Here is a 25,295-nt window from a genome sequence, read left to right as displayed (position 1 = left end):
CAGGTGGATGCTTTATCAGCTGAGCCAGTGAAGCCCAATGAGGTGCACGTCTGGCCGAAAGCCGGGACCTTCTTTAGAGCTAAGGATGAAGTTCATGCTTTTGTGGTCACCAAGCTCTCTTGCCCACACTGAGTGTGAGAGGCCTTGGGGCTAGTGAGGTAGAGCTTGGAGCTTTAGGCAGTATCTTTTCACTAAGTTTTGAAAGACAGTCTCAGTACTGTGTGGGACTGAAGGCCACAGTTCCAGGCTCCTGTCCTGTTCCCCCAAGAAAATTCTTACGAACATTTGCTGTCCTACACTGAGCTACTCCAGTCTCTCACTAGAGACTGGCTGAATAAGGAATATGACTAAATGAGGCTCAAAAAAATCAGCTTCCAAAACAATGACTGGGCAGGCCCCAAAGTACCAAGGGGCAGTTAGGTAAGGTCCTGTAAAGTAGGAATGAGACGGCTGTTCGTTATATTCTAGAGCATCCAACCTCATTGGATAGATGGATGTGCCGCCAACTAGTGAACTGTTCTGTAACGTGGCAATCAGGACACAAAGAACACGGCATTAGACTACACACCACTGCACTGGGTTCACACTGTGCTACCACATGATTAGTTTTATAATCACCCTTTGTTCCAGTCTCTCTCAAGCAAATGGATCACAATAAGCACACTGTATTAACATCTACATTATAGCCTTCCTCTTATTACTGAGTGATCTGGCAAATGGTATGCCTCAGTATCATGTGTGGGTTGTTACTCAGCATACCCACATTTCTAGAAAGCCTTATTGTCTACTATTCACATTGTCACTTAAACACGTGAGCTAGGCAAACATGTTCTTCATGTATTTCTCACTGCTCACTTTCGGCCAGTGCCAAATCAATCCTGACCCTTGGAATGACATGTTTGATGGGGGATAACTGGGCTTTTCAAATATAAATCAAGGTCAGACCCCTAGGAAAAGCAGAAACAAAACAAAACACACTCCTCATACGTGTTTCATATACATATTTATATATATATTTCATATACAAAGTTACATTCCGAACCCCAGGGATTCCATAATAGAAATAAATACTGAAATAACTACATTGCCAAATGAGCTTTTTGCTCATAGAAATGAAGCATCAGCCTCTAAAGAAATAGCAAGTGGGATACTCTAGAACCCATTTTTAAGATTATAGAGGCAAATAAAACTCCAAATAAAATGTCTAGGACAAAAGACAAATTCAGACCATAAAACAGTTAAAATAATGTTGAGAAATATATGACAAAATTAATAATAAAAACTTATTTTTTTTTAAAAAAGGAAAAGACATTTAGTGTTACAAAATAGCATAACCCTGTTAGAAAAGCACTTATGATTTCCACATTTCTCTCTTCTCTTCCCTTTACAAACTGGGACCAAAATGAGTCCCTTTCTCAACATGATCAATTAAGAAGAGCCCTAAATCTGACTGAATCCTTTGGTAATGGTCATAATACTCACAAGGAAATAAATATTCAGTTCTACAGCATTTGTAAGACACACGTTCTTTAGGACAGTTACTTATTATGAGACAAGTGTTTTCCTTTGTTTTGTCACTAAGGCAGCCATTTAAAGGTTCTATTCTCAAACGCAGGAAGACCTTTACAAGAAATGAACAACACAGCAACTCAGAGAATGTATTTTAACCTTTTCTATGCAACACACTTCATGTGAAAAGTTATGTGCTGCATATTTTGTGCTCAAAATGTTTCACACTCTCAACAAGCTGTAGTTATTAAGACATTCATTCCTATTTTAAATTTTAGATCCACATGAGTTAAGAGAAAAACATTCAAAACTGAGTTCCTAAAGAATATTCTCCCTTTGCCTCATAGGGATTTTAACCTGCATTGAGCAGTAAGTATTAGGTTGATGTATATGATACTGTCATTTTTGTAGATCAGCAACGGCTGAATATCAGCAATTTTACATGGTTCAATGACATACATAAGCCAAATATAACAAAATGAGAAAATTCTCAGGTATTCCTTATTTCTTCCAATGGGGGTAATTTCTTCTTACATGGAGAGACCAACCCAAGGTACTCAAGCTTCTCCTCTACCATTGATGTAGTAGCTATAGGCAGTTTAAATCAACCACTCGCTGCTTGCAGAAACTTAGATTTGGGCATTTTCTACCAAAGGTTACCACCTTGACAAGAATATAAACCTACTGTCAGAGAAAAGGTGGAAGTAAAGCAATCTGTAGAAAATATAGAACTGAAATGACAAACATAAAGACAAGCTCTAAAAACAAATTGTATAGGCATTTTTGTACTCTCTCTAGTCCCTGAAGTTTAACAGGGCCACAGACATCTGACAGCTTTAGATAAAATAACTACACACCTATATTCCTTAAGTTAAAGCCAATAAGTTTATAAAGAGCAATAATAAACAACCACTGTAATATGTTTGCATTTTTCATTTTTAACTCCTGATTTCCTAAATTACATTCAGTCATAGAAACATGTAAAAGACTGAAACGTGGGGTCTGACTCTAGGATGTTTACTTCTTGGGATTAAAATTCTCAAACATTTGGCTGTCTCTTTTTTGTGAATTTTATACAACATTCTCCCAAAACATTTAATGGTGTGATTTTTTATTTTAAGGTACTGCCAACAATGGCTCAGATTTAAAATAAAATATCAGTTAAAAACATAACTCATAGGCTATGGAAAAGTGACCTAAGTTTTGGTGGCTTGAAAAAAGTGTCTAAGTAGTTCAAGTTAAAAAATTATCCCTTTCCTAAAGCTTTTACCAAGAGTTTTTTTCCTCCTAGTCATCTAAACTGGGAAAATTGTACTGTGTATAAAATGTGCTTCTAGACACATGTGACCAAATGTATCCAAAGGCCCCCTCTGATGTATTAAATCCTATGTACTTTATAATCTAGGCTAATCATCTATATGTTTAAAACATACTGGTGGTACTTTTTACAAGTATCTTTCCACTACAGTTCAGAGGTAAAGTACTTGGTCCTTAAGGATGCCGAGAGAAGCTGAGACCTTTGTTGCTTCCTTATCCTTCTGACTTGGGGTGGGGCGGGGGGGGGGGGAGCGGTGCCTTTGTCCTGTAAGTTTATATTTTAAATTAGTACTTAAACTTATATTCAGTTTTGCTTAAAGTGATGGATTAAGAATGGTAAATCATACGTTTTCAAGAAGTCTGAGAGGGGAAGAAAAACTATAGCATAATGGTTTTTAAAACTTATCAAACAAGAAAGTCAGTTAAACGCAGACTATTTTTCACTCTATTGTGAGTGAGAAGATGTAAAGTCAATTTTTACTTTATGCTATTTTTGCTTCTATTTCAGTTTTCTTCTTTGAAGATGGCATTTTAATCTCAAAAGGGCATAAAAGCTTAAATGTCATTTATGTACAGAATATCAAGTACGGGCAGTTATATAGTTTTATACAGAACAACAGAAAATACCACTGCTAATCAAATCACTCATTCAGTTCTTTAGGCCATACTCCATCACCACTAAAGCTTTACTCTTATTAACTGGTAAGAGCAGTCAAAGAACAACTGGTAAACAAGTGAATTTTTTACATGGAAAAAAGCTCATCCAACCACCACCATCCATTGGTATAAGAAATCCAAACCACAATTTCCTTTAAAAAAAAAAAAAATCCTCCATTGCTGAAGTGCATCTTCTAAGCCTTTTAAATAATAAACCTTTCAAATATGTCAGTATGAAAATGAGTGACACCAGTCTCAAAAACAAAAAATCAAGTAGAATATTCAGAAAAGCAGGCCTCATAAACTTTAGAGCTCTAATAAGTCAGAAACAAGAAATTTTTATTTAAATAGTGTAGTCTTAATTTCTTTAATATAAAACCCCCCCCGCAAAATCTGATGAAAACAAAGTTTTATATACCATATAAACAAGATTTGTCAGATTTGAAAGTGAAAGTTAGAGTAATTTACAGTTAGCTTTTAGCCCTCTACGGACATTTAGATAAATCCTGATAATCCACCTAACATTAGTTTGTGTCAATTTTATAATACATTGGGAGAAACTTTACTATTGTACTTAATGGTACAGTTTCATATATCAAGTATTTCCATTAATTCCATTATTAGTGACAGCTAAAGTGACCCCATCAAATGAAGTAAGTGACATTAACTGTGCAAGAGTAAACCACATCTGGATTGCTTTCTAAAATTCGCCAGTTTGCAGAAAGTAAACATTCTTTGATTTGATCATAATATACTGAAATTGCCTATAACACTGGTGCAGTAAATCAGCTAGCTCCTGTATTGTTACAGTAGGACAGATTTTATAGTATAAAGTTAACAGAAAAAAATGCTCACACATTATGTGGTGAAACTTATTTCACAAAGAGACCATTAAATAAAGGGAAAATAAACCATGCAGAAGAGATGGCTTCCCTGTTGCCATCTGTTTCCTATGGGTTCACTCACTACCATACATCACTTGCCACACTATCAAGTGACTCCTTTCTGCTTTGGCGACAGAAGGTTCAAGTGGAAGATCCTCTCCAAGAAGCTCTGATTCTCCACCTTCATCACCTGGTAGATGATAAGGAGACTCAGATTAGGGACAAGATCGAAGGTGTAGGCTGATGTACATCGGACTCATGGTGAGTCCATTTGCAGCACACATAAAACTTGCCTGATGCCCATTTCAGAGAACACAGTGAAAGAAATGCCATGAGTCAGAATCTTCACTGTCTAACTTCTGCAAAGGACTACTGAGATCAATTTCTCATTGTTAAAATATTACAGGATATGAAAAAAGAAATGGAACAAAAAATATCAAATTCAATTTTAAAAAAGCATGTGTGTGCACCTGCTAAGTTGCTTCAATTGTATCTGACACTTTGTGACCCTACTGACTGTAAGCCCGCCAGGTTCCTTTATCCAGGGGATTCTCCAGACAAGAATACTGGAGTGGGTTGCCAGGCCCTCCTCCAGGGGACCTTCCCAACCCAGGGATCAAACCCACAGTTCTTATGTCTCCTGCATTGGCATCTGGTCCTTTTACCACGAGCACCACCTGGGAAACCCTTTAAAAAAACATATTTACTGTTAAAATCGACCTATGCTTTAAGATAGGCTTCCCAGGTGGCTCAGTGGTAAAGAATCCGCTTGCCAATGCAGGAGTCATGGGTTCAATCCCTGGGTGGGGAAGATCTCCTGGAGGAGGCAGTGGCAACTCACTCCAGTATTCTTGCCTGGAGAATCCCAGGGACAGAGGAGTCTGGCAGGTTACAGCCCATAGCGTCACAAAGAGTCAGACACACACACACACTTCACATGCTTTAAAACAAATTCTGCTTTTCAGGCTGGACTGCCTAGAGATACTGACAAACATAGTTAAGCAATTTTTACATTCCAACTACCATGTTGCAATGGAAGAAAAAGTTCCAAAAATCACCCAGCCAAATGAAGCGCATCTCTATAAAGGTATTCTCCATTCCTACTGACATCACCGTTGCTAAATTTAACATTAAAAATCCTGCCTTTAAAACTTGTCAGTAAGCCTTTTACATCAACTCTCCAGCTGTGGCTCGCAGGCTCAGTAGTTGCTCCTTAGCATGTGGGATCTTAGTTCTCCCACCAGGGACTGAACCCGCATCCCCAGCACTGCAAGGTAGATTCTTAACCACTGGACCACAAGGGAAGTCCTAATGTGACCTTAAATTTTATATTCCTTTTTTTTTTAACAGAATTTATAACTGAAGTATTTGTCACCAGTCTACAACATTATATTCCCTAAAGCCTTATGTTTAGAAACTTTGTCAATCATTGTGATTTTTAGTCCAGTCCAAAGGGTTTCTTTATTTACAGCAAGTAAATATATGTATCAGTGCTTTATAGTTTACAAAGCACAACACTTTCATCATCATTAATTCTCTGTATTTTCTTTTAAACTTCTCTGGCCATTTCTTCTTAGATCCCTTCATAAACTCTAATGATTCTTTAAATGGAGTATTAAAGCAGGGTTCTATCCTAGAATCTTTTCTTCTGGCCCCTACATATTCTTGGGTGAACTAATCAACCCCTGTGATTTTCAGCACCACTGTATGCCAAGAGTCCCCATATTCCTCCCTCCTGAGATATAAAACCCTTATACCTAAAAGCCCCATGGACTTCTTCCACCTAGACAACTCCCAACTTCCATGTGCTCCAAGGTCAACATGTCCAGCACCTGTCCTCATCCCTCTCCCTCCAGCAGATCTGCTGCCTTTGTTCTGAGAGTCCTTACTGCTAAGTAAATAGATCACTCCCTCTTTCTTCACACCGTCAGTTACCAGTTCCCCACCACCGGGCTAGTCTGCTCCTACTGTTACTACCTTCTTCATTTCCTTTTTCCTAACCCATTTTCCTACCTGTAGTCTTATATCTCCAATCCATTTACACACAGATATAATCATATTGCTCCTCTATTTAAAGTTCTCCAATAATTTTCCTTTGCTTTAAAGTACAAACCCCTTAATTAGGTATATAAAGGCCTTTCATAATCCAGACCCTCCCTTCCCTTTCTGGATTGATCTGTGGTCAGATTTATACTTGCTTCTACTCCATGCTCTAGTCATTTTAAAATAATTTTTCTTTCATTAAGGCAGTTTCACATTTCAAGCTATCTCTTACCTTGAAACGCCAGTCTCCCCAGCCTTCCCCCTATCATCCCCAACCCAATTCTTCAGGCTCATGCCCTTCAGTGCTGAGTCATCTCAAGCATCATTTCTTGATTGCCCTCTTCCCCTATTCCAGAAAAGAACTGACTACTCTCTATCAGAGCATCTGTAACACTGCAATTTATTGACATGTTCTATAATTTACTGGAGGGAGACTTTGTTTTTGTATCTCATGCACACAGCAGATAATTAATGTTTATGAGAGAATGAATAAATGAAATGAATTTGGTTATAAACAACACTTTATGAGATATTTTTATTTCTCCACTGTGCAGGTGAAGAAACTGAGGTTCTGGGAGCTTGAATGATTTCCCTAAGGTCTTCTGACTCCATAAGCTCTTCACATACACCTCAATATACGACCAAACCCTGCTATTTTCTAGTGCTCCTTCAAACAAACACACCTTGGTATAAAAAGAAAAAGAATTATGAAAGTAGCAAAAAAAAAAAAAAAAAGAAAGAAATATAAAATCCAAGTAAAGGGTTCAAAGAAAACCTTAGAAATCACATATCCAAGTTTCTTGTTTATGGTGAGTGAAAACCCACATCACAGAACAGTAGGAAAGGAGCCCACAGAACCAATGACCTACCCATTCGGAAGTCAATGTAGCCCTCTCCCCCACTGATGACAAGCACAGACTTCAGGGGTGTCTGGACGCCAGGCTCCTGTGCAGACGGCCCTGCTTTGTCAACTGTCAGATCGGTACCACTGCTGCCACTCTGTGGGCTGATGACTTGACCTGTTTATAGGGATGCAAGCAAATATTATTCATCAAGGATCAGAGTGGGAGAGACTCATTTACTCCTGAGTATTTTCAGAAAACTGAACAACATAATAAGTACATTCTAATAAAAGCCTCTGCATGATGAGGAAACATCTATAAGGTCATGAAAGCCCAATCTGAAATCAAGGTAAAGCTATTTTGTCCCAAAGCACAAACATGTCCAGAATCCAGTATGAGAACTGTATATTGCTCAGCTGCTCTTAGCTGTCTGCTTCAGACTATTATAACTTACATCATTTTATCTGAGGGGTAGTGAAAAGATCTCTCCTCTGGCAGGGTACATACGCGTTTACATAAGAGACTGAGAAAAGTCTTCAACTTAAGCCTTATGAATTTGGATATTCATAATTAATATGAGTCAATTTCAAATCCATAAGTTAAGTTATTAGCTGCTCAGTTGTGTCTGACTCTTTGCCAACCCCATGGACTGTAGCCTGCCAGGCTCCTCTGTCCATGGGATTCTCCAGGCAAGAATACTGGAGTGTGTAGCCATTCCCTCCTCAAGGGGATCTTCCTGACCCAGGGATTGAACTTGGGTCTCCTGCATTGCAGGGAGACTCTTTACCATCTGAGCCACCATGTGAAATCTCAAATCCAAAGGTTTTCTCATATTTAAAATAATACATATGACATTAAATTTAGATGATGCAAATAAAATGACTGGTTAATATATAATTCTAACATTTACATTTTAAGATATAATCTTTAAGTATGAAATATTATTCACACTATAATCTCTATGAGCATGGAGTAATTTCTTGCCAGATCTGCTATTTTTTGGTCAAACTACACAGACCATCCCTCGAGATGCTACCAGGACATAGTCCCACGATGTGATACACTTTATAAAAAATTATGTTATGTTGGACATGGACAGGATAGTTTTAATGAACTAGATTTTTATGTATATGTATAAATATTAACAAATCTCAAAAACGAGAAACTTGCAGAATAATATATGTGCAACATAAGACTTAAGTTCAAAAATATAAAAAATACTATATATTATTTATAGTAATAATAACAATAATACTATTATTATTTATGTCCCAATGTGGTAAAAATACAAAAACATGGGCAGAAGGATACATGTCAACTTCAGGATAGTGGTTATAGATGACCAGAAAAGAGGGAAGGGAGTAAGATTAGAAGAATATAAAGGAGACTCAAATGAGTCTCTATGGCATTTTTTTTTAAAAGCAAGAAAAGCCTGTAACCAGCAATACCACTTCTAAAAGTTTATTTTGAGGAAATAATCATACAAAAATATTACACATACACTTCAGGAAGCTCATTACCATGTTGTTAAGAATACTGAATAGCTGGTTAGGGTACTATGTGCCAGCTAGGTACTCTTAATCACTTAATCTTTGGAACATCCTCAGTAAAAAGTATGGTGGCTAATCTTATGTGTGTCAACTTGGCTAGGCTCCATACATTTTGGTCAAACTCCAGTGTAGATACTACTGTGAAGGTATTTTTTAGATATAATGAACATTTAAATCAGTGGACTTTTGAGTAAAGCAGATCACTTACCATAATGTGGGTGGGTCAATCATTTGAAGGCCTTAAGAGAAAAAGATATGTCTCCCAAGGAGAAGGGAATTCTGCCTCCAGGCTGCCTTTAGATTTAAACTGGAAACACTAACTCTTTCCTAGGTCTTCAGCCTGCCCTGAAGATTTCAGTCTTACCAGCCCCCATAATCAAATGAACCAACTCCTTAAATTAAATCAAACTCTCTCCCCACAGAATCCTTCTCTTTCTTCCTCTTTCCCTCCCTACCCCACACTTTTTTGGTTCTGTTCCTCTGCAGAACCCTAATACACCGAGAGAACACCACGTCCAACGTCACATAGTTGCTGTGGCAAAGCCAGATTTAAACTTTGTCTAACTCCTAAACTTGCGTCTTACAGGGAAAAAAAAATAATCCAAAATCCAAAACACAGGTCCTGCTTACAGATGATCAGCAACATCATTTAGTATTCTCAAGGGACATTTTCCACTGGACATCATAACCACCACTTTTCATCTAGATGGTGCTTTATAGTTCCCAAAACCCTTTCATTAATCTTTACAACAAGTAAGGTTGGTTGAACAGCTATTAGTCACACCCACTTAGGAAATAAAGAAACGAGTATCAGAGGTTAAGCAACTTGCTCGACACAAACACCAAGTGGCAGAGGCCCAGACCCCCAGACCACGTCCGCCCTTTGCCACGACTCTGACAGAGGTGTCAGGGCACATTTTCCATCTCTTTCTGAATAGAGCCTTGATGACAGGGCTTCTTAGAAATCTCCTTTATGAGGTCAAAACCACTCTTGGTATTCTGCAGTGACAAAACAATACCACCACTTTTCAAAAGTGAAAGAAGTCTCTTAAATAAAATCAAGTTTGTTTTTGGGGTGGAAGAGAGATTCTAAAATAGCTTCTATCAAGTATCTCTATAGCACTTTATTCATATCTCCATTATAGACCATTTCAAGGATTATGTTGGAATTATCTGTAATTCTAGTACTAAGTATTAGACTGGAGAGAGGGACAGACAATTACAGTTGGCCCTTGAACCATGCAGGAGTTGGGGCACTGACTCTCTGTGCAGTCAAATATCTGAGTAAAATTAATAGTCACCCTTCCATATTCATGGTTCTTACACGACCACAATCTGCATCCAAAGAGTCAACCAGCCATGGGATGATGCAGTACTATGGTGTTTACTACTGAAAAGAATCTGTATAAATGAATCCATGCAGTTCAAATGCACATTGTTCAACAGTCAACTGGACATGCAACTTCTCAACAGAATACTCTAACTCACCTGGGACTGCCACAAAGAATTTCACAGCATCCCTGTGCCCATGGAAGCAAAGCTGTGCATGTGCCATTGAACAATAGGGTATAAATGTCCCTGGCGTCACTTTATCACTGTTTTCGTCACCATATACTCGAATGACACTTCCAGGACGATTTCCCGATGCTCCTGATGTTTTATTTGCTGCAACAGAAAAACCAAACAACAAATATTTTCCCCTAGAAAATAGTAATGATGCAAGAGGTTACTGGTTAATCCTTATATTATCTAAAAGCTACAGCCAGTTGAGATAAAACAAGAGCAGCAATACCAATTCAAGACAAAGCTGGAAAAAAAAGAGATATATAGCATGCTAGTTATTTTTAAGTATCTTAGTATATGGAGTAGGGGATTTTGCCAGTCTAGCACTAAGTTTACTTTCTAAACACATTTATTAATGAAAAAATCATTTTAGTTAAAACAGCTTTCTCAGGTACATCCATTTGGTTTTTTAATCCTCATTTTAGAAAACTAACCAGTTATATAGCTTAAAGAAAACAGGTTTATTTTTAAGCAGAATTTTTATACTTTATCTTTTCATTTTTCTCCCTTGTGTTAAGTATATTTCCCTTGTGTGATGGTAAAAAGCTGAGCTTAAAAGGCTCCATCCAGTACAATAAAATAGCTTTTATTTACACCAGACTGATGGTTGGTTCAATTATTTTAGAATGACCAGACTCACAAAACACCCCATTCCATGTGCCAGTAAGTGAATGAAAGAAACATGATTGGTAACAAGAGTAAACAATGTAGATTAATGACAGTTTTCAGAGAGGTTTCGTGTTTTTATTGGAGGGAAAACAAAGTCTGACAGAAATTTCAGCTGCAACAAAAGATGATAAATAGACTAAGCTGCTGAGCAGTAGTTTGGTGGCCATGTAACAAACATTAAAAAACAAAAGAACACCTGCTGCAATGCAGTGATTGCAAGTGGATGACATTTAGGAACATTCAAGAGGGTATCTAGAGACGTGAGAATGGCCTCACGGTGGCCATGAGAAGCCGGGAAGAAGAGTGTGGCTCAGGATCTGGACTTACCCCTCAGCCCCAGTAAGCGTCCCTGGTGGAGGATTACGGCTGAAGTGAGAAAGGAGGAGAGGGGACATGGAGAGGTGCGTGACAGGGAGGAGGAGGGTTACTGTGAGCTGCCACTCTTCGCATATTCTATCTGGCAACTCAGGAGCTCAACGCTCCTAACTAAATAAACAAAATCCAACTTGGTATAATACCAAGCAACTTACAAAGTTCTTACCAAAGCCTCTGAAGAACATCGCTGCTCAAAAAGGACAATTTTATTTACTGTGATTTTGCTTTTCTTAATTATAAAGCAATTTCAATGAATAAGAACTTACTGGGGAGCATTTCCTAAATGCGAATATTCCCCCCTTTTCTTGAAGAAATCCTGTGCAAATGACTATGCCAAAATGGAACTCTCATCTATAAAGAACTGAAACGAACTCTGGAGATCCTGGAATCTCGTAAGATATAAGAAGTGGTCTAAACATGTAGATTTATAAGTAGTTGTCCAGTAGTTAGGAATCTGCCTTTCAATGCAGGGGACACAGGTTCAATCTTTGGTCAGGGAACTAAGATCCCACATTCTGTGGGCAACTAAAGAAGCCTGCATGCTGCAATGAAGACCTTGCACAGCCAACATTTTTTTTAAAAATTAAAAAAAAAAAAAGGACTCCCCTGGTGGTCCACTAGTTAGGAATATGCCTGCCAATGCAGGGAACATGGGTTTGATTCCAAGTTGAGAAGATTCCACATGCCAGGGGGCAACTAAGCCCTGTGCCACTGAGCCCATTCCTGGAACTACTGAAGCCCAGATACGCTAAAGCCTGCACTCTGCAACAAGAGCAGTCACTGCAATGAGAAGCCCGAGCACTGCAACTAGAGAGCAGCCCCTGTGTGTCACGACTAAAAAAGCCCACACGCTGCAATGAAGACCCAGCGGAGGCCCCAAAAATAAATTAATTAATTAAATTTTAAAAATTTTAAAGAAAATACAGCTAGAATTAAGAATTTAGGTTCTTTAGGGAATTCCCTGGCAGTCCAATGGTTAGGATTCCATGCTTCCACTGCTGGGGACCCAGGTTCTATCCCTAGCTGGGGAACTAATATCCTGCAAGCCATGCAGTGTCGGGGAGAAGAAAAAAAAATTTAGGTTCTTTAAAGGCTCAAAATGTAACACCATCCAGTCTTCTTCCTTTCTCCTAAAAATTCTGGTGTGTTTATTACGTTATTTTATGGTAACATTTTCAACTCGTTTTAAATTCTGATGTGTTTATTTATTAAATTACTTTATGGCAATTTTCTCAAATCCTGCTCATGAATTCTGCAACACAAAATTACTTATATAATGAGTGATCAATGTAATGGAACACAGTACGAAAAACATACGAAGTACATTTTGTTCACATTCTTTTCAAATACAAGATAGCTTATCTCTAACATAAGTCAGTGTTTGATGACGTCCTAAGTAAGAAATGTCTCCCACAACTCATAAGCTAAATGGAATATTCTAAGCTAATTGCCACAGAGGTATGAAAAACTAGGATATTAGGTAGTTAGGAAATGTTTCTGGATACTAGCATAATAAGGTTGAAAGAAAAACAGACTTTGACCATTATTTAAGGAAATAGGATTGTGATTCCCAAAATGAGAAAAACAGTTTTTCAAAATGAAAAACTTTTAACTGTAAATATTAGTCCTGATACATTTGCTAGAGCTTGTAGGTTCCACAGAAAGAGTGAAGGAACAATAGTTAGATCTTTGCCATCAGCTTGACTTTCTGAATTACCACAGGTTTGCCAATTTAGATCTATGATTTAGCTCAATTCCTTCCACTTGAATTTCAGACAAGGCTACTCCCCACAACTCTTCTGTGACAGTTACCTAAAAATGTACTTACTTTCTGTCAATGGGATGGAGATAATGACACCATTTCCTGTTCCCACCCACAAACGATTACAAGACACCATAAGCGCTGTGATTCTCACAAAAGAAAAGCCCAGTTTTCCAGTACCTGTATGGAAGGAAGGAAAACATTTTATTGAAAAGACAGAGCAGATGATGTTTTTGGACTAATATAATAGAGAGGATTGTGACCAGAGCTGCTTGGATATTTCCAGAAGTCACATCAATCAAGATCAACTCTCATTTGACTTTATTATCTATCAATTCATCTGACAATTCATGGCTATCATCTATCAATCAATATCATCTGACAATTCACAGCTAAGAGAAAAAGAAAACTCTAAAAGCGGCTAGCATTATATCATCATTCAGAAGGAAGATGATGTGGATTAGGAGATATGATGCAGAATTTACTTAAGGACCTGCAAACCCAAGCCAAATAAACCAAAACACAAAACAAAACAAAAAAAAAGCTCAACAAAAACAGTTTACTAGATTGGGGAAATTAAATGTTCTTCTGTTTTATAAGCTTAGAGAGTTCTTGCTTGCCTTAAATTTCTTTGCATAGGTTAAGAAATGATCTTTGCTAACAAAACCTATATTCTTTCCTTTTTATATATTTGGGTCTAAAGTAACTTAGAAATTTTAGGACACCATATGCATATAATATAGGGAGAATTAATGCACTTTTTAATTTCAAGGGAATTATAAACTGATCTTATTTTCAGGGATTTGAGAGGCAAAATTATTAAACAGATTGTAATATTAATACATTTAAGACAAACAACATTTAGTCATAAGTTCTACTTACTAGAAGTGAGAGTATGACCATAGAATTGCAGTGTTTGAAGGAATCTTAAACAGTCTAAACTAGAGATCTTTAACCTATGGTCCAAGTATATTACTGAAATTGGTTTGTGTCTATGTTTATATATGTGTGATTCTAGGAAGAGGGCACACAGCTATCATCAGTTTTCTGAGGGCAACGATTCTAAAAAAAAACTTGGGTTTCTAGGCCAAGTAGTCAGTACCATTCATGCTTCACTGGGTCACTGACCTCTGCTTTTATAGCGCTGTGAGCTGAAAAGGAATGGACACGCGTGTGTTGCAATAAAACTTTATTGATGGACAAAAAAAAAAAAAAAAAAAAAGTTAAAAACCACTGATATAATTCAAACTCTCTTCATAAAGAAATCATCTATGATGTTCCTAACAGCACTGGATTTGGTGCTAAGGATATTTCAAGGAATAAGCCAGAGATAGTCTAAAGCCCCCTTTCATGGGGCTTTAGTTCTGCAGGGGGAGAGACAGTATGATGATACTGGTACAATCACAGTAATGATAAGTCCATGAAGGAAAAGTATAAGAGGGCCTAAATAAACCTGGAAATAAAGATGAGGAAAGGTCTTTTATGGATGTGACATATAAGACATGACCTGAAAGCCAAGTAAAAAGGGACTAAGAAAAACTTCTCAGACAGAAGATATAGCACCATGTGAAGGCCTTGAAATGGGAAGGAACCTGTTGAATTTAGGTCAGCGTGGACAGACCAGAGTGATCAAGGAGAGCTGTCCATACCATTTAAGCTCTTCTAATAATGTCACAAAAAAATCTCACCTAAAGACAAGAATATTCTGCATGGCTGGCATTACATAAATGGAGGTATGTCATGGTGATATTTGCACACTGGTTACTATGTAGAAAACTGACTGGAGTAGAGACAGGAAGATCAGAGGCTGTTGGTCATCTGAGGAGGAAAGGATGGTGACCTGGCCTATGGGAATAGTGGTAGAGAAAAAGACGTAACTCATTTAAGGGAATTCCCTAGTGGTTCAGTGGTTAGGCCTTGGCAATTTCACTGTGGGCCATGGGTTCAATCCCTGGCTGGGGAACTAAGATACCCAAGTCGTGTGGTGTGGCCAAAAAAAGACATTACTGGTATAAGATATTCTGGGGGGAAGACTCGACAGTTCCCATTGATGTGGGATGATACGTGGGGAACAAGAAAGGAAGAGTCAAAAATGATCTTAAGTTTTTGTCAAGAATCACAGGGTAGACGGATCATTTGCCAACAGTTTCAGTGATAAGAGATCACTATTCCTGAGGCAACTTACTAACTGGTTCTACTCAGTATTTGAAATCATTTAAAAATAAACCATTTTCTTTGATTGACAAAGATAAAATGCTTTGGATGCTTACCTAGCATTTTGCTTACATAAGGCTCAATGTCCACATCCTGCAGATGTTGGTAAGTGTGTGCATGATAGAGACGGAGCGTGGAATCCAAACGAATGGAGACCCACACACCATCACCCACCCAGGCAAGCTGCCGCACTTGGCTCTCCTTCCTGGGGTGTGCATCAAATGATTTCTAGAAAAGATTGTTCAATCACAGTGTTACTTGAATTATCTAGGAGTTAGTATTTAAAAACTGTGCTAATTTGTGCAATAATTTAACAGACTACCTAATAAAAGAGGAGCCTAAATAGTGTTTACTCATATACACAATTGCTATTATCCCATACTGCAAAAAAAAGAAAAAAGAACTAAAGGATGTTGTGTAGACTATCAACTTATGACAGCAATCTTGACACATTCATTCTATGTAACAGCATTCAACAAAAAGACTGAATTGGACCTCGGGATTTTGCATTGTTCCAGAGCAATACACAAAATAAGATCCTATTTATACTGAAACAAAAATGAGCCTACTCTGCTGTATCTGTAAGTATATACCTGCATGTAAGGAATATATCTAAAAAATAAACACCAAATGGAACTTCTAGGCTTGTAAACAGGATTTGGGACAAATCTTAAAAATTTCCTACTATTTTTCTTTCTTTAAACAATTAGAATAAATTTGTATATATGGCAAAACTTTTTAAAGATAATAATGCCAAGAGGCTTTTGTTTTTACAAAAACTTCCCACTGCAGTACTATTGCTCAGTGTGACATATGTACACTGAGTAGTGGGGGAGACTTGAGAGCTCTCCTCCCAAACCATCTCTACGTGACTAAACATTCCAAGAACCATGTATTCAAGCCATATACGTATGGGTCTACTGATAACTCAGACATGCATTTAGACATTCACGTGTGAATCTTCTTTCCTTGAAAAAAATCACTTCCCATACTCATAGTCAAAAGCAGCAAGAGAGATAAAGTACCATAGAAAAATGAGAATTCATCCAGTATATCACTGAAGTACCTCAAAATACACAGGTTCAGAAAATAATTTCTAAAAAAGCTGAAAATAATTAAATCTTAGGGATTTCAGGTAATATAAATTCACTAAGTTCAGAAAACATGGGTTAACTTGCCTCTATTTTCATGGCCTTTGGCTGAACTACATAAATTTTGTTCCTATAGCCGCACCAAACTTTGTCATGTACCACAGTCATGCATCGGATGGAATGGTGAGGTCGTCCAAGATCTAACAGGTGATAGTTTGACAAATCCCACTGTCCATCTTTAAAATAAGAAATAGATCATTAGTTTATGTATACCATCTTTTACTCAATTTTAACACAAGAAATATTTTATTTGGATGTGTAATTAAATTTATTAATGAAGCACCCCCAAATATCATGTATTTTGGTGTATATTTACAGATATTAATCCCAGGCAAGCTGTATATATTACAGATATATATTATATATACACACACAGTGTATACATTACAGATATTAATCTATAAATTAAATCTGTAAATCAGATATAAATCAAACAGAGTTGGACGAGACCTCAAAGATCATATGGTCCAATCTGCCACCCATTACCTGGACCCCCTTGCTCTCAACAGAGGTGATAAGTTATTTTTAAGTTACCTGTTTACAAAAGTATTTTAAGTATTAGAATGAATTTAAGGTTATTTCGGGCATAATATCACTCTGGCTCACTTGCATCTGTTTCATTGTAAAACTGTAATTATCTTAAAAATATTTCCCCCCCGCCAAAAAAAATTCCCCATACTCAGCTAAAGTCTTCCTTCTTGCACATAATCATTCATTAATCTATAGTTTTGCCTAATGGAAACACAGAATAAATCTAGTCTCACTTCATTGCTACTGCCCTGTCTTCTCAAAACCTGTCTTTTCAAAACCAAGCATCCTCGTCCTGTGTTTTGGACACTTCAGTTTATGGAACTTTCATCCTAACTCCACTTTGTCCAGATTCATTTCATGCTATCTTTCTACCAGAGTGGAGCAGAATCACCAGCCCTGCTCTGGACACTAATTTCTATGAGGTTTAGCAGGTTAACTAACTTGTACTGAGTTTAATGTCACCCTTTAGGTAGCTGTCAGTCTTCACACACATCTCCATCTAGTATTTGGAACCCAAATGCAGGACTTTACATTTATCCTTATTAAATGTATTTTGTCTTGATCAGTTTTGGATTCAATTTACTAAAACATTTATCATTCCATTTTTCTAGGTTCTCCGACTCACTAGTTGAGTGACCATGAACAAGTAATTAAAATACTGTGCCTCAGTTTCTTCAACTACAAAATGAGGATGACAATAGAATTTTCTTCACAAGTTGCTGTGAGGATTAAACTCAGATACAGTCTATAAAGGCCCTGAACAACGAAAAGAGGCCTCTCTTTTCATTATGGAGTCATTAACCAAAAATCTCTAGGCACCTAAGTATCATCTACCTCACATTTCTTGAGGCTGCAAAAAGACATGAGACTTTGGAAAAGCCTCGCAAAAATTTAAGTTTAGTGGATCTACATTTTTATAATATTTCCCTGATTCACTAATCTAGTAGCAAGGAAATATCACTTTTGGATGATACATGAACCAAGGAATTATATGCTCAATTTCTTTAATTCACTCAATGCAGTTTTCTGACACCTTCTGTCTGCAGATGGTAGAAACACTGTGGTTTTTTTTTTTGCTAGTCCACAGATTTTATTTTATTTTTTTCCATTTATTTTTATTAGTTGGAGGCTAATTACTTTACAATATTGCAGTGGTTTTTGCAGAAACACTGTTTTAAAGGGGAAGAATATAAAAAACATGACAAAAAAATAATTAAACTTTACCTAATTAAAAATTCTTTTCAAGAACATTCCAAATGTAAGTGAATGCAAATTATATTTAAAATACTTGTCAAAAGAAAACATATCCTCTCACTAAATTAGGTCTATGACTAGAAAACAAATAAATGCTTCCACTGCACATTATTTAAGAGAACCATAACGACTATTTGCTCAGTATGGTAAACAAATTTTCACTGAGGTATATGATTAATGTATGCCTCCAGTCAAGCACTCACATATTTACTCATGTCATACATGGTTAGTATTCAGTTTAAACCTTTATTCTTTCTCCTATGAAATATCATTTCTTTAAAACATAAGAGGTCAATCTGTTTGAAAATGCTCTTGCAAAGCAACAAATCAGTGCACATGTTATATATTCATAACAACTCACCAACTCCTCTGTGAAAGATTGCAAGGGTACCATCAGCTAGGGCCACTAACACAATTCCTTTCACATGTCTGCAAATAGGAAAGGGGATTTTAGAACTCTCCATTTGGGAATACAGAAGACACCACATGCTACTGAACTAGTTCAGAGGTTGTCAGAAGGCCAATCTGTGATGTAAGGAGCTTACAAGACAATCTAAAGGAACAGATTCTTTTCTTCATTGAGAATGTCAGCTGGACTAAATAGGAAGCATGTGTGGTGACTCGGCTGTTTCACTTTCTAACCTCCTCTCATTGCAGACAGAAGGTCCACAGGCCAAAGGCACACACCTTGAGTAGAAAGAGTCAGCTCTGTGGCTCTAAGAGACAAACTGACTTTTGACAGTCAACATACAGAAAAGGACTAGTAAATCAATCACCCAATCAACATATTCACAAAGTATAAAGAATAGTCTAAAACAAATATCACGGTTTTTAATTGGTTTTCTCGCCAACAGACTGAAGAACTCTCAGTACAGTGAGGAATCAACCTGGCAAGTTTTCTCTTCTACTTACAATTCTCTGGTTTATTTTCTAGTTTCAACCTCATTCATAAAGAGGGTTAAAAAAAGACATGGATACTGATTTAGTCATGAAGTACATGTTAACTTTAATAGTCTTAGAATCTAGTTTATACCAAAATACAGATTTTTCAAAGGAAGAATTTCTAAAATAAAACTTACACAATACTGAGAATCGAATCTTTAAGTTTAATAGAATGGAGACATTTCCTCCACTGGGCTACAGATGAATGGACATACAAACTGCAAGAACAAAATCAAGACTGGTAAGGCATAGAGAACACATCAAGTAGTTGCTTATATCTAATAATGACACAAAGTTTCTTCAAAAGAAAAGAAGAGTAACATAAAAATTTCAGGACAAAACAAGGAAAAGGATAGGCCTAAGGCAGAGAAATAAGCTGCTTAAGCAAAAGAAACATAAAAAGAATGAAAAGCCAGAACTAATGCATGGTGGCTTTCAGATTGCCGCATACTTCACAATCCTTGGCTATCAATCTTTTAAAAAAAATAGTCTTTTTACTTTTCTACTACACTGAGCTATAAATTTCTGATAACAGAGTAGTTTACACCAGGGAGCAGCAAACTAAGGCCCAAAGGCCAAATCCAGCCATCTATCTGTCTTAGTACAGTCTGCAAGCTAAAAATGGTCTTTACATTTTTTAAACGGTTGGAAAAAAAACCAAAGGGAGAGTATTTCATGGCATACAAGATTTATATGAAATTCAGAGTTCATAAGTTTTATTGTTAGAACATATCCACACCAGTTCACTTAGGTATTGTCAACGCAGTGGCTGCTTTTGCACCACAACAGCATAGTTAAGAAGTTGCTAGAAAGATAAGGCAACAAAACCTGATACATTTCTTGTCTGACCCTTCACAGAGAAAAAGTATGTCAAATCTTCATTTTGTAGTATCAGTCCTTTATGGGAAAGATGCACTAGTGATCTTGTTTAACCTTAGGAAAAGCACAAGTTTGTAAGACTCTTCACACTACTACAAAGTGGAAAAGTCCTATAGTGTTTATCAGCTCCTAAGCTTTTAGACTGTGATTTGTCCTTGTTTTCCCAGGAGTTATGTTTAAAATTGGGCCTTTCTGCAACCAGAGATTTTTTTAATCCCTTTTATTTCTTAAATAACTTCTGTTGTTCAGGATCTCCTATTTCTAGATCACCCAGATTTTAAAGTTTACTTAACTTTTTTCCAAGAATATTATATAAAGGGAACATCCTATGACAGACATACAGTTTACCATTCAGAACCAATGCAAGTCCAAGTCCAATTTATGAGGTAGTTGCAATATAACTTGAAAATTGTGTGTATATAAAATTCTTCACTTTAATAGGCACTTTTTGTTTGTATTTGTATGTAGCACATTTTAGTTATCTTAAGATTCCTAAAGCAAAAGTGAAAGATTAAAGATTTCTAATATTAAAAGTGTTGATACCTACCAACCATTTTGAGCTCCAAGCCACATAGTTGGTAAAAGGCTACTCATTTTCTGGGCTTCCTCTCTCACCAGGTCTTGTTCATTTGGCAATACTGATATTTGATCTTTATATGCATCTGAGTCATTACTGGAAAAGGTGGGACAAAAGGAAAAAAAATCTTATTGTGTTTAGCTGAGGTTTCAGGAATTGATAATTTCTACATTTTAGTGTATTGTTAAAAAATAAATTCCAGTAAAGCCAAAGTTAAATGCTTATATTAAACATTTCAGAGAAAGGGAGGGAGGGAGGGTGGAGGAAGGAAGGAAGGCAGGTAGGCAAGGCAAAGCAAGGCAATGGGAGGCGGAGGGGAGGGAGAATAAGAAAGAATGAAAGGTATATAAATATATATATTGCAGCAATTGTACCAGAAGTAACACTGACATACTAGGAGGCTCAAGGTACAGATAAGGGAAATAAGACACTGTAATGAAATATAGCAGTTAATATCCAGACTAAAGTTAAGGTTCTCCTTATAGTCATCTTGAATTTTATGAGTTTCTTCTGTGGGGAGAGGAGGAGGAGACATGGTTTGTTTTAAAACTACACATACATACATACACACACACACACAGACAAACAAAGGAGGGTTAATTATAAACAATTATAAACAAAATAAATAAGCTGAAACATGCTTTTATTCTACCCCAAAACTTTATTTCTTTGGACTGTCAGAGGACATTTAGTTTAAAAAAAAAGCATAACTGGGCTATCAAATTCAAAACAGACAAATGAATCAGTAAGTCTAACAAGATGACTTTAGACCCCTATCAGCTTTCTATAAGGCCTAGAGAAGGCAAGAAAGAAAACTAAACAACTCTTTCTTTTGAAGGAAAAGTCTGAAACAAATTGTTTTCTAATAAAATATTTGCCAGAAATCTAAATTCAAAAGGTCATTAAAACCCACATGGAAAATTTAAATGGCCAGTTTTGTGGATAGAGTGGGTGAAGGAGTGGGGATTAAAATAATGAGCTATTAACAGAATAATAACAAGTGACTACAATAATAAGACAATGAGTACAATTTTTTTTTTAAATCCATAGATATTTGGTATGGCTTTTTTAAAAAACTGTAATCACTGTCTTCTATTCTGTTAATAACTCATTATTTTAATCCCCACTGACTGGTAAGGATTTTGACTAATATACTTTATAAGCAAGATTTTTTTAAGTTGGAGCAAATGGGGGAAAAAATATGTCTAGAGAGAACAAAATGTAAGGAACAGATGAAGACATAGTGGGAATAAGTAATAACATCTAAATCTGCCACAACAATGTCAATTACTAGGAATATTTTGGCTGCTTGAGATCATTTTGGTTCCTTTTACATGTGCACTCTGGTTTCCTAAGTTGTTTACCCATTTTTATACCTTGACTGATATACTGGTGAGAGGTCTTCTGGGATTTGAACTCCCAAAGGATCTGTAAAAACGTGCTCTGTGTACACGCCAGTCTGGGAGACATCCACAGTATCTTCAGCTGATCCTGCATTGCCTTCTGTAGCTTCAGTTGCTTCTTCTGCTGTTGGAACATTTTCATCAATCTCACTATTTTCTGTTTCCTTTTCTAAAAAATAAATAAAGCACGCTAACCATTCCAAGTTTGAGCTTTTCTTCCAATCACTTCCCCCACCCAAACCCTCTCTATAGAATTCCACTCTTACCCTCCTCTTCTCCATATTATATAATAAAATTGAGGATTCTTGATTTCATTGAACAATCATCACAGCATCCTCTGTCAAGCTCTTTCATCCCTGTTACTTTAAAATCTAAGTTAAGTCCATAATGAGTCACCTGGGACAGGCTCAGATTCGATACAGATGGTATCTAAAGAAGACAAACACACCTGGCGGTTTTTCCATCACTGGCGAAGTTTCATTGGTATTAGGGGAAGTGGCAGCTGCTGTCACACCTTCCGCAGAACAACCAACGACCGTGATGCCTCCCAACAGGCTATCTGTCTCTGCTGAGCTATTGCTTGTCATGCTTCCACATAAAGAAGCTTTGTCTACTTGTCCAGATTCTGAAAGCTCTTCTCCTGCAGGGTAGTCTGTTTCTCGGGCTCCTGAAGTACAAGATAAACCTTCTTTAAATAGCTCAGTAAACTTCTATAAGTAGCATTTGCTCTATTAAGGCAATTATAGGTCTGAAATAAGAGTAAAGGTGAGACAAATACCTATGCAAATATACTGCCAAGATGGTAAATAAATTTTATTTAAATTAATTTAAACTCAATTCACAAACTGAGAAAGTAATTTTAAAAATCAATAAATGCAACAATAATAATAATTAATGCAAGCACAAGTAAACCAAAAAATGTCAGAAATGTATTTCTGTTCTTAATATGAGTTCTTAAAGCCGCCAACTAATGAGATTAAAAACAACAAAATATAATTCTATCTGACAAGTCAGCAAAAATTTTTTTAATTATCACTATTTCTATTTCAAATATGAATTTCTGCCACTCTTGAAAATTAATATAGCCTAGGTGTATACAGTGCATTAAGATATTAGTAACACACTTAAAAACTAAGCATTTAACATTAAAAAAATCTTTTCAGTTCTCTTTATTTAGAAAGCTATTCTTATCCATATCACATTAAAAATTTTTACTGTAGTAAAATATACATATGTTGTTGCTCAGTCACTCAGTTGTATCTGATTCTTTGTTCCCCCATGACTGCAGCACACCAGGCTTCCCTGACCTTCACTAACTCCCACAGTCTGCTCAAACTCCTGTCCATTGAATTGGTGATGCCACCGAAACATTCCATTCTTTGTCATCCCCTTCTCCTCCTGCCTTCAATCTTTCCCAGCAACAGGGTCTTTACCAATGAGTTGGCTCTTTACATCAAGTGGCCAAAGTATTGGAGCTTCAGCTTCAGCATCAGTTCTACCAGTGAATATTCAGGGCTGATTTCCTTTAGGATTGACTGGTTTGATCTCCCTGATGTCCAAGAGACTCTCAAGAGTCTTCTCCAGCACCACAGTTCGAAAGCATCAATTCTTTGGCACTTAGCCTTCTTTATGGTCCAACTCTCACATCCATACATAACTACTGGAAAAACCACAGCTTTGACTATATGGACTTTTGTTGGCAAAGTGATGGCTCTGCTTTTTAAAACACTGTCTAGGTTTGTTATAACTTTCCTTCCAAGGAGTGGGAGTCTTTTAATTTCATGGCTGAAGTCACTGTCCACAGTGATTTTGGAGTCCAAGAAAGTAAGACGTCACTGTTGCCATTTTTTCCCCCATTTATTTGCCATGAAGTGATGGGACCAGATGCCATGATCTTAGTTTTCTGAATGTTAAGCTTTAAGCCAACTTTTTCACTTTCCTCTTTCACTTTCATCAAGAGGCTTTTTTTAGTTCATCTTCACTTTCTGCCATAAGGGTGGTGTCATCTGCATATCTGAGGTTATTGATATTTCTCCTGGCAATCTTGATTCCAGCTTGTGCTTCATCCAGCCGGTATTTCACATGATATACTCTGAATGTAAGTTAAATAAGCAGGGTGACAATATACAGCCTTGACATACTCTTTGCCCATTTTTTAACCAGTCTGTGGTTCCGTGTCTGGTTCTAACTGTTGCTTCTTGACTTGCATACAGATTTCTCAGGAGGCAGGTAAGGTGGTCTGGTATTCCCATCTCTTGACGGATTTTCCAGTTTGTTGTGATCCACACAGTCAAAGGCTTTAGCGTAGTCAATGAAGCAGAAGTAGATGTTTTTTTTGGAATTCCCTTGCTTTTTCTATGATCCAATGGATGTTGGCAATTTGATCTCTGGTTCCTCTGCCTTTTCTAAATCCAGCTTGTACATCTGAAATTTCTCAGTTCAGATACTGTTGAAGCATACCTTGAAGGATTTTGAACATTACTTTGCTAGCATGTGAGATGAGGGCGACTGTATGATAGTTTGAACATTCTTTGGCATTGCCCCTCTCTGGGACTGGAATGAAAACTGACCTTTTCCAGTCCTGTGGCCACTGCTGAGTTTTCCAGATTTGCTGACATATTGAGTGCAGTACTTTCACAGCATCATCTTTTAGGATTTGAAATAGCTCAGCTGGAATTCCATCACCTCCTCTAGCTTTGTTCGGGGTAATGCTTCCTAAGGCCCACTTGACTTCACATTCCAGGATGTCTGACTCTAGGTGAGTGATCACACCATCATGGTTATCTGGATCATTAAGACCTTTTTTGTATAGTTCTTCTATGTATTCCTGCCACCTCCTCTTAGTATCTTCTGCTTCTGTTAGGTCCTTACCATTTTTTGCCCTTCACTGTGTCCATCTTTGCACGAAATGTTCCCTTGGTATCTCTAATTTTCTTGAAGAGATCTCTAGTCTTTCCCATTCTATTGTTTTTTCCTCTATTTTTTTTTTTTTTGCATTGTCCACTGAAAAACGCTTTCTTATCTCTCCTTGCTATTCTCTGGAACTCTGCATTCAGATGGGTATATTTCCTTTTCTCCTTTGCCTCTCACATCTCTTCTTTTCTCAGCTATTTGTAAGGCCTCCTCAGACAACCATTTTGCCTTTTTGCATTTCTTTTTCTTGGGGATGGTTT

The 25,295-nt window shown here is 37.0% G+C and overlaps 1 protein-coding gene and 1 long non-coding RNA gene across 7 annotated transcripts in view; both read right to left on the bottom strand.

The window, feature by feature from the left end:
- Positions 1–3,788: 3,788 nt before the first annotated feature.
- The window catches only part of SPAG9 (sperm associated antigen 9), a 153,034-nt gene continuing 131,527 nt past the window's right edge, over positions 3,789–25,295 (bottom strand). For 2 of the 6 annotated variants that reach the window (XM_020914204.2, XM_020914209.2), the window contains 12 exons: positions 22,571–22,789; positions 22,096–22,291; positions 20,690–20,815; positions 19,401–19,481; positions 18,683–18,750; positions 16,564–16,712; positions 15,442–15,613; positions 13,238–13,351; positions 11,362–11,400; positions 10,291–10,467; positions 7,280–7,429; positions 3,789–4,557 (listed from right to left, as the gene is read on the bottom strand). In XM_020914204.2, coding sequence (XP_020769863.1) covers positions 4,442–4,557; positions 7,280–7,429; positions 10,291–10,467; positions 11,362–11,400; positions 13,238–13,351; positions 15,442–15,613; positions 16,564–16,712; positions 18,683–18,750; positions 19,401–19,481; positions 20,690–20,815; positions 22,096–22,291; positions 22,571–22,789 — 1,607 coding nt within the window. In that variant the 3' untranslated portion in view covers positions 3,789–4,441. The remainder of the gene's footprint in view (positions 4,558–7,279; positions 7,430–10,290; positions 10,468–11,361; positions 11,401–13,237; positions 13,352–15,441; positions 15,614–16,563; positions 16,713–18,682; positions 18,751–19,400; positions 19,482–20,689; positions 20,816–22,095; positions 22,292–22,570; positions 22,790–25,295) is intronic. The other 4 variants (XM_020914205.2, XM_070479286.1, XM_020914206.2 and 1 more) reach the window with 3 other exon arrangements.
- LOC139039095 (uncharacterized) lies at positions 7,475–10,283 on the bottom strand. The gene is made up of 2 exons (XR_011492268.1): positions 9,591–10,283; positions 7,475–9,041 (listed from the first exon to the last, which is right to left on the bottom strand). It is a non-coding gene; the product is annotated as an uncharacterized lncRNA (long non-coding RNA).

Source organism: Odocoileus virginianus, chromosome 17, assembly GCF_023699985.2.
Source record: "Odocoileus virginianus isolate 20LAN1187 ecotype Illinois chromosome 17, Ovbor_1.2, whole genome shotgun sequence".
NCBI lineage: Eukaryota > Metazoa > Chordata > Mammalia > Artiodactyla > Cervidae > Odocoileus > Odocoileus virginianus.
This window is presented reverse-complemented; position numbering and strand designations above follow the sequence as displayed.